General features: G+C 46.7%; 1 protein-coding gene across 3 annotated transcripts in view; it reads left to right on the plus strand.

Annotated features, from left to right (window-relative positions):
* The first annotated feature begins 6,977 nt into the window (after positions 1-6,977).
* The window catches only part of Klhl22 (kelch like family member 22), a 53,351-nt gene continuing 44,908 nt past the window's right edge, over positions 6,978-15,420 (plus strand). Inside the window, exons 1-2 of one of the 3 annotated variants that reach the window (XM_048343440.1) lie at positions 6,978-7,023; positions 13,554-13,821. In XM_048343440.1, the coding sequence (XP_048199397.1) occupies positions 13,595-13,821 (227 nt within the window). In that variant the 5' untranslated portion in view covers positions 6,978-7,023; positions 13,554-13,594. The other 2 variants (XM_048343441.1, XM_048343442.1) reach the window with 2 other exon arrangements.

The following is a 15,420-nucleotide window of genomic DNA, read 5'->3' on the forward strand; positions in this document are numbered from 1 at the left end:
GGAATCGAACCCAGGGCCTCATGTATATGAGGCAGGCACTCTTGCCACTAGGCCATATCCCCAGCCCTTAAAGGGGTTCTTTAAGGGGTTGTCGAAGCGGACGTGCTTACTCAGCAATCCCGGGGAGACTGGGGGACGCCCCAGACTGAGTCCACTTAGGTCCACTCCTCCTGCACCCTTGCGGGAGGTTGGGCCAACTTAGGTCTGCTCCTGCTTCTTAGCAGGAGGAGGCTTGTGGGCCAACCTAGGAGACTCTCCACTCTTACCTGAGTCCACTTGGGTCCACTCCTCCTGCACCCTTGCCAGAGGTTGTGAGCCAACTTAGGTCTGCTCCTGCTGCTTCTAGTTGTGGGCCAACCTAGATCTCCGACTCATAGCTTTTCTTATTCTCAGGCCTGTGTGTTGTATTGTTTGTTTTTTGTAACCTTTTGAACTAAACATCTGATCAGAGCTATGGGTAACGTTCTATCCTGGGGACCTCCATCTAGCCCCCTAGATTTGACCCTAGCTCACTGGAGGGAGGTCAAGGAGATAGCTCAGACACCTGGAAGGAACTAGTTGACAGGGACACTCCAGCTTGGGTTCGGCCTTTCTTAAAATGTTTCAGCTGTGCCCTCCGCTCTGGAGGATCCCGACCAGTCCTGGCGCCGGCAGCCCAGGACACAGAGGCGTCGGCCCCGAGTCCTGACCCGCAGCCGCCACCCGCCGCTGACAGGGGCAGACATGGGGCCAGCCCAAGCCACCCGCAGGTGGTGGGGAGTGACCCCACCATGCAGCGCTGTTGTCTGTGTTTGTAAGTCTGACAGTCTCTTTTGTGTCAAACCTGCATGAGATGTACAGGCGACAGCTCACAATCGGTGTGAGTGTCCGCAAAAAGAACTCTGGGGGGAACCCCACCCAGCCTTCTTAAGCAGAAAATTATTTGGTGTGCTAAAATGTTTTACTAAGACTAAAAATGTTTTACTAAAACTATCAAGCCGGGCTGGGAATATGGCCTAGTGGCAAGAGTGCTTGCCTCCTACACATGAAGCTCTCGGTTCCATTCCCCAGCACCACATATATGGAAAATGGCCAGAAGGGGCGCTGTGGCTCAGGTGGCAGAGTGCTAGCCTTGAGCTTAATAAAGAAGCCAGGGACAGTGCTCAGGCCCTGAGTCCAAGGCCCAGGACTGGCAAAATAAATAAATAAATAAAACTATCAAGCCCTGGAAAATGAGGCTGGAGAATGCTAAAATCATTTGTTGAAGGTTTTTGTCTTAAAATTTGGGTGTTGCAGGAGTAAGATTGACAAAATACCTCTTGCCACTGGAAAATGTACGGCCAATGCTTATTCTGCGCGCTTTAAGATCTTTTGAATATGTATGTGTGTGTGTGCATGTGTGAGTGTGAACATGTTCAAGACTGTTAGTATGATGTAAAATTGAGTGAGATTAAGTTTAAATTCAAATGGTCATCAAGTTTGGGCATTACCAAATGTTTTAAAGGATTATTGCATTGTTTTAAAGAGGAACTATAGTTAAAAAATGTTTAATTAAAAAAATCAAAGCTAAGTGTCAGAAATTTGGATGTAAAAGGATATATATTAAACTAATGGGGATAGAAGTAAACTCTCATTAACTATGTATGTAGGAAGAAATGGCAAAATGGGCCAGTTTCTCACTAATATATTGGAAAGCTGAATGGCTAAGTATTTCTAATTGTAATTCTTGCATTAAGGAAAAATTGTCATTTGAGTTCAAAGGTCTTCATGCCATGCAGTAACTGGGACTGAAGAAAAAAAAAAAAAGAGGCTCTTTTGAAACAAGCAGTCTGTAGGCAAAGGGCGGCACCTGGTTTCAGAATGCCTGTGAGCTTCAGTTTTTCCAATGCAGATAAAAGCTAAAGTGTTGGGTTAGTGAAAAGGCTTTGGAAATCAAGAATACATTTCTAGATAAGAAATTTGGAAGTAAAATTGTCCTAAATAATTATTGCAAAGTGAGAAAAGGAGAATTATGGCTACCAAAATGTTTAATTGCCATTCCAGCTTCTTTGTAGGTTTTTTGTAACAGTTTCCAGCAGGCCCACAGAGAAGTACAGGTAATTCCTACAAGTTTGTCAAGATCTAATACTGGCCCTTTATAAGCTCCAGGTAAGAGCATGCTTAAAAACTACTTCTGTGTGGGCCACCTTGTTGCTTTAATTGGAGTAAAGTGGCCCCTTGTAAGACTCACTGATCTGAAATCTGCAGTTTGAAGCCAGCCCAGGCAGAGAAAGGTCCCTGTGAGAGACTTGTCTCTAATCAGCCAGCAGAGTGCTGGGAACGGAGTTGTGTGGAGCTCAAAGTGGTAGGGTGCTAGTCTTGAGCTGGAGAGCTGAGGGACAGCACTCAGGCCCTGAGTCCAAGTCCAATGGAAAGTCACTCCTCCTGGGACAAAAGTGATAGAGCATCCAGAGGCAGTAAGCCACTGCTTGGATGGCAGAGATGGTGTCAAATCCTAGAGTCACTCCTGTCTGGCCTTTCAAAGGTTAATCAAAGCCGGGAAGTCCTAGAAGAATAGTTCGTAAGCATGCCTTTCTAATGCCCATGTCTGTACTGGGCAGGAACTTGCCAGTCATCTGTGATAGTGGGTAGTAAGGGTAAGTTTGTCAAATGAGAGGATAGTTAAAAATCCCAACCCCCGCATCTACTCAAAGCCCTGACTGGCAGTGACAATTTTAAGCTGATACATCTGTTCAGGAAAGAAAGCTTGTAGACCTGAGATTGTGTCCTTATTGAGATCTGTTAAAGACCTGCAAAGGTAATTTTTTTTAGGTCATCAGAGACCAGTTCCCCAGCCAGTCAGGAAAAAGCTTTTACAAACTAGAATGTTAAAAGGCACAAATTTGTAAACCTGCAGTCACCTATCTGGGCTTCATATTAAGAGAGGGCAAGCATTGGCTGTCAGATGCACGTAAAGAGACTGTGCTGAAAATCCCGGTGCCTAAATCAGCTAGACAAGTCAGAGTTCCTGGGAACAGCAACAGCAGGCTTTTGCCGGCTGTGGATACCTGGGTTTGCTAAGAATGTCAAGCTTCTATGTGAACAGAGGTATTGACTCTAGTAGACCCAGGGCCACAAGCTTTGCCTCCTGTGCCCCAGTATTCCCAAGAAGACTTGGAGTGGATAAAGAAAAATCCCATGGCTCACAAAACCCCGAACAGAGAAGGAAACAATGACTGGTGGAAAACTTGTGAAGGGAAACTTATCTTGCCACAAGGGCTGGGTAAGGGGATCCTTAAGAGAATCCACCGAGCTTCTCACATGGGAACCCGAAGAATGCAGGACTTGCTCCGACACTCCAAAGTAAAAATTAGACAAGGAAATCAACTTATTGAAGATATTGTTAAAAATTGCAAGGCCTGGGGGCTGGGAATATGGCCTAGTGGTAAAGTGCTCGCCTCGTATACATGAAGCCTTGGGTTCGATTCCTCAGCACCACATATATAGAAAAAAGCCAGAAGTGGCGCTGTGGCTCAAGAGGTAGAGTGCTAGCCTTGAGCAAAAAGAAGCCAGGGACAGTGCTCAGGCCCTGAGTCCATGCCCCAGGACTGGCAACAAAAACAAAACAAATAAAAATTGCAAGGCCTGTCAGCTCACCAATGCCCCCAATCAACAAGTTACTAAAGGAGCTCACCTCCATGGGGATAGGCCAGGCATGTATTGGGAAGTAGATTTCACAGAAATTAAACCTGGAAAATTTGGATACAAATATTTGCTAGTTTTTGTAGACACCTTTTCAGGATGGGTTGAAGCTTATCCAACAAAGCATGAGACCATGAATGTAGTGGCTAAGAAGATCCTGAAAGAAATCCTACCCAGGTATGGCTTCCCATCCACCATCGGGTCAGACAACGGACCGGCCTTCGTCTCAAAAGTAAGTCAGGGGGGCTGGGGATATAGCCTAGCGGCAAGAGTGCCTGCCTCGGATACACGAGGCCCTAGGTTCGATTCCCCAGCACCACATATACAGAAAACGGCCAGAAGCGGCACTGTGGCTCAAGTGGCAGAGTGCTAGCCTTGAGCGGGAAGAAGCCAGGGACAGTGCTCAGGCCCTGAGTCCAAGGCCCAGGACTGGCAAAAAAAAAAAAAAAAAAAAAGTAAGTCAGGGAATAGCTGCTGCACTTGGGACGGATTGGAAATTGCATTGTGCTTATAGACCCCAGAGTTCAGGACAGGTAGAGAATGAATCGAACTCTAAAAGAGACCTTAACTAAATTGGCCTTAGAGATTGGCGCAGACTGGGTGTCACTCCTTCCTTTTGCTCTGCTTAGAGTAAGAAATTCTCCCTATCAGCTTGGCTTTACTCCTTTTGAAATAATGTACGGGTACCCCCCGCCCATTATCCCTAGCCTTCAGATTGAATTGCTTGCTGATTTGGATGATGCTGAATTTTTGTGTAAACTTGATTATTTGCAGCTCGTGCACAAGAATATGTGGCCCCAACTTAAGGCATTATATGATTCTGCTTCTGTCCCTACCCCCCATTTATTCAGACCAGGGGACTGGGTGTTCCTCCGGAGGCATAACCCCAAATCCCTAGAACCACAGTAGAAGGGACCCTACGTAGTGCTAATGACTAAGGTAGACAGCATCGCCATGGGTCCATTGCTCCTACGCCAGGCCAGCTGACCCCTTTGCCCTGGACGACCACTACCGTAGTGGAACATGGGAGGTCTCCAAGCACCCGACTCAGCCGCTTCGCCTTTGCCTCAAGAAAAGAAAGTTAGACTGAATATTGTTATAATTTTCTTTTTGCCTTCTTTCCTTGCTACCCTGGCTAATGTTGATGTTAACACTCACCAGCCTTTCCAATTATTTTGGCAGCACACTCCAAAGTGGGGTGACCCCCTTATTTTAGCAACTAAGGAAGCCCCCTTAGGAACCTGGTGGCCAGACTTACTTATGTGATCTGGCCACAGGCAACTGGGATGTGCCAGATCACTCGGACCCGAACTTGAATAAGTGACTTCCCAAGTGTAATAAGCAGGAGTCCTATCCAGTTTGATGTGTGCAGTCCCTTGGCAAAGTAGACTAAGGTTATAGGTTCCTGGCTAGGTAAGGTCAACGCCCCTGAGTCAGCCTGAAGAAGTTACAGAAGATGGATGATCTTCACCCATCAGCCCCCCTTTAAAACCGAGGGACCAGAGTTGTTTTTGGGAAGATGAGGCAGGATAAATTAGAGGCATGCAAAACAGAGGTACAGAGACTGTACTTGTGAGAAATGGTGACAGGTCCTTTGGTTACTACTTTGGGCCCTATTGGCCCATGCCTTATCTCTATATCATCCCCTAGACATGCAAGCCATTGAAATGGACAGAATGGAGCCATGATTGGCTCTCAAGGTACCAAAGAGAAAAGGGAGAAATGAAGTGCCAGACTTTGAAGTCAGGCCCCACTTTATCACGCGAACCCCACTTTACCACGTGAACCTGAGATAAGCAGGCCCTGTGAGCAAACCCAGGACAAGCTTATTAGGGCCCAGTCGGTCAAGAACTCTAACCACTGGCAATGCTTAACTTTAACTGCCCCCAGAATGCCTCGAGCCCTGAGGCAATCAGATTTGTACCTGTGTCCTAATCTTGCTTGCTTGAACACCTGATTGTTGTAACTTTGTTTTTTGCCTTTATAAGCCCTGTGTAATCACAGCTCGGGGCTTCCTCCTAACCTCTGCTGTGTCGGTGGGGAGGATGAGGCCCGAGTTGCAGCTCGCTTGAATAAAGCCTTTGCTTGCTTTTGCATTTCGGAACGTCTGAGTCTTGGTGGCCTTCTTGGTGGTCGTCTCGTGACTTGGCACAACTGCCCCAGTACCAGTACATACCTACTCAAAAAGAACCAGAGATGGACTAAATCTTCAGCTCATAACTCTGTTAAGGACATTTCATATTAATCTGTAATACTAGGCATTATATTCCAACTTTGGAATTGTAGGGGAGGACACTAGCATTTCCCATTCAAGGCTGGCACTCTACCACTTGAGCCACACTTCCACTTCTGACTTTTTGGTGGTTAACTGGAGATAAGATCTCATGGACTTTTCTGCCCAGGCTGACTTCGAGCTGCAATCCTCAGATCTCAGCCTCCTGGGGTAGCTAGCATTACAGATGTGAGCCATCAGCTCCCTTCTCCATAAATTCTTTATTTTTATTTTTTGGTTGGTCGTGGGGCTTGAACTCTGGGGCCTGGGTGCTGTCCCTGAGCTCTTAAGCTCAAGGCTAGCGGTTTACCACTTGAGCCACAGTGCCACTTCCGTTTTTCTGGTGGTGAATTGGAGATAAGAGTCCCACAGACTTTCCTGCCAGTGGTTGGCTTCTAAGTGTGATCCTCAGATCTCAGCCTCTTGAGTAGCTATCCATAAATTCTTAAAACTTGTGTGGGACACTCCAGCCTGATTCCATATATAAGGAAGCTCTGCAGCTGCAACCTTGGATCCAGATGGGATCCTCTGGAGCAAATAAAAACAAAAAGAAACAGAGACAAATAAATGTTAAAATCCTCCTCAGGGGGGGCTGGTGACAGGCTTTGGGGTTGAGACTCAGATTTACACCAGCCAGAATCTTGGAAAACAGAAACGTCGGTGCTGTCTACCGCCCCCACACCCAGCAGGGGGAGCGCGATCTTTCAAGGACAAGTCTGAGAGAAGCTGGAGGAGCCAAGGCGCAGGAGAGGATGACAGAGCTAAAGAGAGATTAAGGGAGCGACATCCGTTCCTTTATTCACTCATCCATTCCTTCTGTTCCGCCAGGTGTCAGGTGCCGACACCGGCTTGCAAGGGGCAGATCTCCTCAAGAGCCACGGAGTGGAGCGACGCCCAAAGCGCTGCAGGATCGCCAATCCCTGCACTTAGGTGCCAGGTAGGTGCGCACCGCGCATTGCTGCCCCGCCCCGCCCCGCCCCGGCGGCTCCCGCAGGCCTGAGGTCGCGCACGCGCACGGTACCATGTGACTGCCGAAGCCCCGCCCCACCCCCGCCTCCTACGAGAGCTGCCTCGGCTTGCGGCGCCAGCAGGTCAGCTGCGAGGCTTGGGCTGTGTGGGCTGCCGGGTGGGCGGGTTGTGGTGAATTCGGGCTGCCGGAGGCTGCAGGCAGGGTGATGGGTGCGGGGTCCCGGACAAGCGCGAGGTGTGTGAGGGCGAGCGAGGGCTGGAGGCGCGGGAGGTAGCGGCCTGACAGGAGCCCACGGCCTGACGTGGCGGGGGGCGAGGCAAGAGGGACCCCCGGGCACGTTCTACCCGGGGCTGGTGCTTTGCTGGGGGGAGGGGAGGGGTCTGAGGCCTCCTCGCCGCTGCAGGCAGACTTGCCTCGTCGCCTCCGGTCAGGTTCTGTCGCCCGTGGCGGGTCCGAGTGTGGCCTTACCCGGCCTCCCATCCGTAGGCGTTGCTGGGGTGGGACCTGCAACAGGCGGGTGGGTCTGGTCCAGGTTTGTCACCTGGCCTGACCTCTGACCTTGGCCTGTGGAGCCTCAGTTTCCTCGGCCGCGCGTCAGAACTGGGGGTGGTGGGGCTGAGGGCTGCAGCCGCGGACGCCAGGCCCCGCTGTCTCTCCTGGTTTTCTGAGTGACGACAGAGATCCCTCTGTCAGTGCTAAATCACCTGGTCCAAAACGCTGACGACAGAGATCCCGCTTTCAGTGCATAACCGCCTGGTACTGAGGCATCGGGCACTGAGGTCCTACGTATTTTAGATCCTGCGCTAGCTGAACAAACGGACCTGGGCCCAGAAAACAGGGTGGGGGGGGGGGGAGCGGGGGCATCTCTATCTCTGCCCTGGGCTCCTCCCTGAGTCCCCCCACCCCCACCCCTTCCAGGCCGCTGAGGGGCCTGGCTTTGAGTATTCAAGATGCTCCCAATCTGATGTCTGTTAACTCAAGTGCAGATGGTCCCCTCTTTGAGAGCTCTCCCTGTGTAAATTAGGACCCACCCTCTCTTTCTGCTCCTCACAAACTGTTCACATTACCTTGTCTAAGACCTTGTATACAGTCCAGGACTAGGGGTCGTTGAGAGCAGACATTTGATTATCTACTCAGTAAATGGTATTGAGTCGAAAATTTCTTAAAATGCATTTCATTTTTATTTCTATGTTTATAAAAACAAACAAACAATTTTGCCTTCACTTTGTAGCCGAGATAGAAAAAGTCCTTTCTGTTTTTCCCTAAAGCTTTGAACTGTACAGAATGGAGGGACCTTGCTCGGAGGTGCTTGTGGTTGGGGAAGGGCTTAAAAAAGGACTTCAAGATAGAGTAACTCTGTCAAATGAAAATGTAGATGAGGATGCCAGCAAGTGAGATCCTAAGAGAGTTTTTTTGTTTGTTTGCTTGTAATAGACAGATATCTAGAAGGAATAAAGAAGGGTGTGATTGATACCTTTCTACTTCTTTATTTTACAAAACCTTGTCCATTACAGAAATGCACTAGTTTGAAAGACAGTTGGTTTAAATTAGCAAAGATATTAAAGAAACATTCTTGATGAGCTAGAAAGTTGTCCAAATTGTGTTTCTGTGATTTGCTGGTGGGAGACTAATTGGCACAGCTTTCATGGAGGACAATTCTGTAGTGGCCATTTAAAAGTGGCAAATATACATAAAAATGGCCCAGCAATTCTGTATCAAGGATTTTTTTTCCCTCGGGTATCTGCTGCAAATATGGCTCTTCTAAATGATTTTTAGTGCACAATTTATTTGTAATAACAAACAATGGGAATAAATCAAAATGGCTCACTAGGGTTGTTTATCATGTTTATCTGTACAATGGGCTGGGGGAGGGATTTGTGGTTACATGCAAATGCTAAGGGAATGGTAAAGGGAGAGGAGAGGACTATTGTATGTCCATTGCTAGGTAACAGTATACCGCATCTATATAGTATAGATATTCTGTATCTATTCTCCATGGTTGCCCTCTGGACAGGTGTGTTGGAAGATGAAATTGTAACTTTCTTTTTTTTGCCAAGCTTTTTTTTCTTTTCTTTTTTTTAAGTCCTGGGGTTTAAACTCAGAGATTGGGCACTATCCATGAGCTTTTGTGTTAAGGCTAGGTCTCTTATCACTTGAACAACAGCTCCACTTCTGGCTTTCTGGTAGTTAATTGGAGATAAGAGTGTTATGGGTCTTCCAGCCTGGGCTGGCTCCAAACCATAGTCTAGGATTACAGGTGTGAGCCACTGGCATCTGGAGAAATTATAACTTTCAATGGGAGAAGATCTTGTTGGGGCAAAAGAGGGGGACAGTTTAAATGTTTTAATATACCTTTGTTTGCCTTTTGATTTTTGAATCATGTAAATGTATTACACGTTCAGAAATACATATGGGAATTTCACTTAAACAGTTTGTACTGGGCTGGGAATATGGCCTAGTGGCAAGAGTGCTTGTCTCATGTACATGAAGCCCTAGGTTCAATTCCCCAGCACCACATATATAGAAAATGGCCAGAAGGGGCGCTGTGGCTCAAGTGGTAGAGTGCTAGCCTTGAGCAAAGAGAAGCCAGGGACGGTGCTCAGGCCCTGAGTCCCAAGCCCTAGGACTGGCAAACAACAACAACAACAACAACAAAAACCACACCAGTTTGTACTTAGGAAATAATATCAGATCACAATCTGTCTTTTTAACCAATAGTTTTCTGTTTTTTTGTTTTTTGTTTTGGCCAGTCCTGGGGCTTGGACTCGGGGCCTGAACACTGTCCCTGGCTTCCTTTTGCTCAAGGCTAGCACTCTGCCACTTGAGCCACAGCGCCACTTCTGGCCGTTTTCTGTATATGTGGTGCTGGGGAATTGAACCCAAGGCCTCATGTATATGAGGCAGGCACTCTTGCCACTAGGCCATATCCCCAGCCCACAATCTGTCTTTTTAAAATTCCCTTTTCCTTCCTGGAGATAATTATGACCTCAAATTTGACCTTTATCATTCTAAAAGACTGATAAAAATGAAGTTATACTATACACATTCTGCAACTTGTTTGCTCTTTCCGTGGCTCTGATATTTTTTTCAGCTTTGATAGCTAGATCTTGAGTTTGCTCATTTTAACTGTTGCCTGTGGTTTGGCTAACTTTCCTGGACCCAATATGTGTTCACTCAAGGACAGATGTTTTGGTGGTAGTCAATGGTAGACAATCTTAATTTTTTTTTTGAAACAAGGTCTTAGTGTGTAGCCTAGGCAAGATCAAATTTGTGTTCCTCCTGTCTCAGCCTCCTGAGTGCTGGAATTATGGGTTTGGGGCAAGACTTCTGGCTGTGCATGTGATATTTTGAATTTTGTTGCACTCTAAGACTGTTCTCCTTCTTAGCAAGAAACTTGTTGTCCTTTTGTCTTATGCCCTACTCCACACCTAACTAAATTCCTTTAATTGTGCTTGATAAATGGTAAAAATGCTTTGCATGCCCAAGAAAGTAGCCTTTTTTTTTTTACAGTATTCATTTTTTATTTCTCACAACTGGTGCTTTATCACTTGAATCACACTTTCACTTCCAGCTTTTTCTTTTCTTTTTTGGTTAGTTGGGGACAAGAGTCTTATCTGCCCAGGCTGGCTTTTGGATCTTGATTCTCAGATCTCAGTCTCCTGAGGATCTGGGATTACAGACATGAACCCTTAGCACATAGCTTCATACTTATTCTTGCGATGGGTGTTCAGAGAGTAGCTATCATCTATCCTTCCCTGGGTTAGGTGGGTTGCTATGCTTCATTATGTTCACAGATGTGGGGACCCTGCCTGAGAACTTGGTGCCTGTTGATGCAGTCTGCCACCACTCCATGGTTGGTTGTGGTTTGGGGATAGAAGCCAAGGGTAGCAAATGTGGCCATAGGAGCTTTGAGATGCTTGTGAGACAAAGCCCTGCAGGAGCCTAAATTTCCTTGTGTATAGATGAGACTGATTCCAGTGGGGTAGGGAATATTTCTGGTATTCCCAGTAAGGTAATGGGGTAGAAGCTAGATTGTGACCAATACAGGGTTGTGAGAGAGAGGCCTAGGAGGGGAACTGAAAGTATTGAGGGGATGACAAATATCTCTTTTGGGCTAAGCACCAGCTAGTGACTGGGCAGAAGAAAGTTCTTGAAAGAGGTTTTAAATGAGGTTACAAGGGAAGCCAGTATCTAGGAAGACAGCTGGTATACTCCTGGGGGTGTTGTGTGATCTCCATGCAGTCTAGACAGAAGATCTGAGGAGGATTAGGCAAGAGTTAGGGAAACAAGTTGGAACATCATTTTTGTGCTACCGCAAGGTAGCCAATTGAGGAGTAAGAGGGTGACTCTCTGAATAAGAGGGAGGAGTCAGAACCAGAGGGTCTGAAGAGCACAAGACTTAAAAAGTAAAAGAAAATGTTAAACTCATACATGTGCCACTGATGAAAATAGACCAATGGGCTGGATTAGGCACTGAGCTGGTAGTGTGCCTGGAATGAAAGGCTCTGGAGAAAGGATGGACTCAGTAGAATGTATCCAAGGAAGTGAAAAGGTGGGGAAGGAAATTACTGTAGGGCAGAGTTTCTAGATAGGGGAGAATTCCAATGCAGAAGTGGTTATTGGGGTAGACATTTTGACTCTAGCCATCTTTAGTGCCTTTCTGGGAAAGATTAGTGAGTCCAGGAAGCACTAGGAGAATTGAAAATGGTGTCCGGGAGAATTGAGTACATCTTGATGGCAGAAAGGCAGTAGAGGGTCCAAAGCATGCAGGCCTAAGAGGAGAATGAGGGGGAAATGTGTCCTGAGTGTTCAGTTTTATGTTAGGACCTGTTTTTCATTATTATTAAAAGTAATACAGATACAGAAGGGAATTGAGGAGGGGAAAGTGGTCTTATGTGCATGGCCTCATGATTATTAGGTGACCAACAGACCATGCAATCAGTCTTAGGCCAATCAACTGCCATTCCCTGGCTGGCTGTTTACAGTTGATTCTGATTTGCTTGTAGCTGATTCATTCAGTTTGATTTGTTCTTAGTCTACTTGTTCCTAGTGTGACAAAAGGATGCTTATAGTAGGTTTGTTTTCCTAGTTGGGTTTCCAAGGCTCCTATTCAGATTACTTTGCAGTTTTTTAAAAGTATGTTGATTTGATTATTAGAAGGTACTTTTGAACTTAAAAATGTGATGCAAAAACCAGGTGTTGGTGGCTCGCACCTATAATCCTATCTACTCAGGAGGCTGTGATCTGAGGATTGTGGTTCGAAGCCTGCTAGGGTAGGAAAATCCTAATTAGGGATTTTTGTTGTTGTTGTTGGTTGTGGGGCTTGAACTCTGGGCCTGGGTGCTGTCCCTGAGCTCTTCAGCTCAAGGCTAGCACTCTACCACTTGTGCCATAGTGCGGCTTCCAGTTTTCTGGTGGTTAATTGGAAATAAGAGACTCATGGACTCTGGACTCCTGCCAGGGCTGACTCTGAATCTCAATCCTCAGATCTCAGCCTCCTGAGTAGCTAGGATTATAGGCGTGAGCCACTGGTGCCCAGCTGGAGATTCTTATCTCCAATTAACCAACTGAAATCTGGAAGTGGCGTGGTAACTCAAAGTGGTAGAGCACTTACCTTGAACAAAAAAGCTCAGGGACAGTGCTTAGGCCTTGAGTTCAAGCCTCGCAACTAACAACAAAGAAAGTGATGATGCAATATTATCCCTCCCCCACCCCTTTCATGCTGGTCCAGGATCTTGTGTATGCTAGGCAAGTGTTCTATTATTGAACCATATCCCCAGTCAAATGTAGATGATCTCAAATGTACCAGGTGTAGTCCAAATCACTGTGATGACTCATAAAAAAATGGCACTTGCTGGAAATGTTAATCTGGCCTCTACCTCCCAAAGGAGAGCTCCAATTCTGGGTCTGGATCTCCTGACCACGTTAGCATTTTTATGCTTCTATTTCTGCAATGAAGACCCTAAGTGTTGTTGTAGGAGAGAGGAAGGTTGCTTGTTTCCCCCTCCCCCACCTTTGGGTATTGAGGATTGAACCCAGGGTCTGTGTGTGTGTGTGTGTGTGTATGTGCTGGTCCTGGGGTTTGAATTCAGGGCCTGGGCTATGTCCCTGAGCTTTTGTGCTGAAGGCTAGTGCTTTTCCACTTGAGCCACAGCTCTACTCCATTCTTTATTGTGGTTAATCAGAAAAAAAAGTCTCTCATGGACTTTCTTGCCTGGACTGGCTTCAAACCAGGGTCCTCAGATCTCAGCCTCCTGAGTATCAAGGATAATAGGCAGGAGCCACCAGTGCTTGGCTTCTAACCCTTTTTATATTATGAGACAGGGTCTTGTTAAGTTGCCCAGGCTGGTCTCAAATTTGAAATACTCTCCCTCCGACTCCCAAGTAGCTGCGATTGCAAGCAAGCATCACCATAACTGGCTCAGAACCCTTCTGTTTTACTGCAGTGCTGAAGGAGACTAAATGGGATGAAGGCCAAGTAGGATCAGAGCTGAGGTGACAGGGGGCTAGTGGATTTGGAGTGATAGGGAAGGCACAGGTGAGCTGCGGGGAGGCATAGCAGCAACTACCCTGGAGTACAGAGTTAGCTAGTGTGGTGTGTAGTAAGTGTGCTGCCTGACTGCTCACTCCCTTTTCCCTCTATCTTGCCAGCTGATAGGGCCACAGTGGTAAGGGCTGGTGTGGCTGTCAAAATGGCGGAGGAACAGGAGTTCACCCAGCTGTGCAAGTTGCCTACACATCCCTCCAACCCACACTGTGCCAACAATACCTACCGAAGCACACAGCACTCCCAGGCCCTGCTCAGGGGACTTCTGGCTCTCCGGGACAGTGGGATCCTATTCGATGTTGTCCTGGTGGTAGAAGGGAGACACATTGAGGCCCATCGTATCCTGTTGGCTGCATCCTGCGACTACTTCAGGTGAGTTGCCCACACCTGCTTTTTTAATAAAGATAGGAAAACAGGTGATCCTGCCTCTGCGAGGCAGGTGTGCTGGCTGGCACCAATGGTAGCTGATTCCCACACTTCCTGGAGCCTTTCCTGCTGCCTGCTGTGGAGATTCAGTCAACAAGTATGACACAGAAGGAGTTTTTCTTTGAATTGTCTTGTTTATTGGTCATATTCTTTCTTCAAAAGATAGTCATGCTCAGCAACATTTCATAAAATGAATCATTTTGCTGCAAACATATTTTGGTGTAAAATATATTTATTTTTTTCCTTTACTCCGGTTTCCATCCCCATTTTCATTTTGAAAAATATTAAATCAGACTGGGAATGTGGCTTAGTGGTAGAATGCTTGCCTACCATGTATAAAGCGGTGGGTTTGATTCCTCAGTACCACATAAACAGGAAAAGCCAGAAGTGGCTCTGTAGCTCAAGTGGTAGAGTGCTAGCCTTGAGCAAAAGAAGCTCAGGGACAGTGCCCAGGCCCTGAGTTCAAGCCCCAGGACTGGCAAAAAAAAAAAAGAAATCTATATGTATCAGTTGTTAACATTGCTACATTGTTTTCTCTCTCTTCATGCACATACCATACAATTAAAAATATATTATAATACTTTATCCCATGTTTTTCAATAGCTCTCTTTCCTCATTATTTTAATACCACCAAGGGAGTACATGTGAGCCCTGGTCAGTCCTCTAATGGGACTGAAATAGCCAAAAGCCAGGTTTTTGTTGTTGTTACTGTTTATACGTTGTTTACACAGCTATATGATGTTTGGAGTCACCCCTTCCCTGACAACGCATTCTCCAGCTCATCTCTCCCATCCTCAGATATTAGCCTCTGGCACTCCCAGTGGGCTCTGCAACCCCCTCAGTATTTTCTCATGGCTTCCTGTATGACCTCATGTCAGCATTTGACACACTGGGAAGAACCAGTCTCTGGGGACTTTTCTTCCTAGACTAGATTCTGGCTTTGAAACTCAAATCTGCTTTGTCTCAGCCTCTTGAGTAGATAGGAGTTTTTAAATTTGTTTTTTGAGACAAGTTCTCATTCTGTAGCATTGACTCTCCATTCTGAATGCTAGGCTTATAGGTTTGAACTACCATGTCCAGTAATAGCTAGTTCTTACATGAATAAATTTTTATACTTCATTTTCCCCCTTTGTCTGCACAGCTTTGGACCTGAGAAGGTTGCTGAGACCCTCCTTTCACTGAGTGGGAGGGACGAGTCTCAAGAGGGAGGACTGACAACTAGGGCTATGGAGCCCCATTTCATCCCATTCTAGTTCCCGGTTTAGGGTTTTTGTTTTCCTCCTCAGTCCTAGGAATATAACCCACTGAGACACAACCCTGCCCTTAAAAGGTTTATAATACCTGACATGAGCAAGAGTAGAGAGAAGGGCATTTGGAGTTGGTTGGTCTCAGGCCTGGGGCTCCGCAGTCCTGTATAGGTGTTGGTCCTGTGGGCCATGTGCTGAGACATGGTGCAGGTTATTGCTGAAAGTGGCATTCCCTTCTGCATTGTCTAATACAGCCTCTTACAGGCAAGACAGGGTGTCTACTGACAAGGAGCAGAGG

Source organism: Perognathus longimembris, chromosome 3, assembly GCF_023159225.1.
Source record: "Perognathus longimembris pacificus isolate PPM17 chromosome 3, ASM2315922v1, whole genome shotgun sequence".
NCBI classification, from domain to species: domain Eukaryota; kingdom Metazoa; phylum Chordata; class Mammalia; order Rodentia; family Heteromyidae; genus Perognathus; species Perognathus longimembris.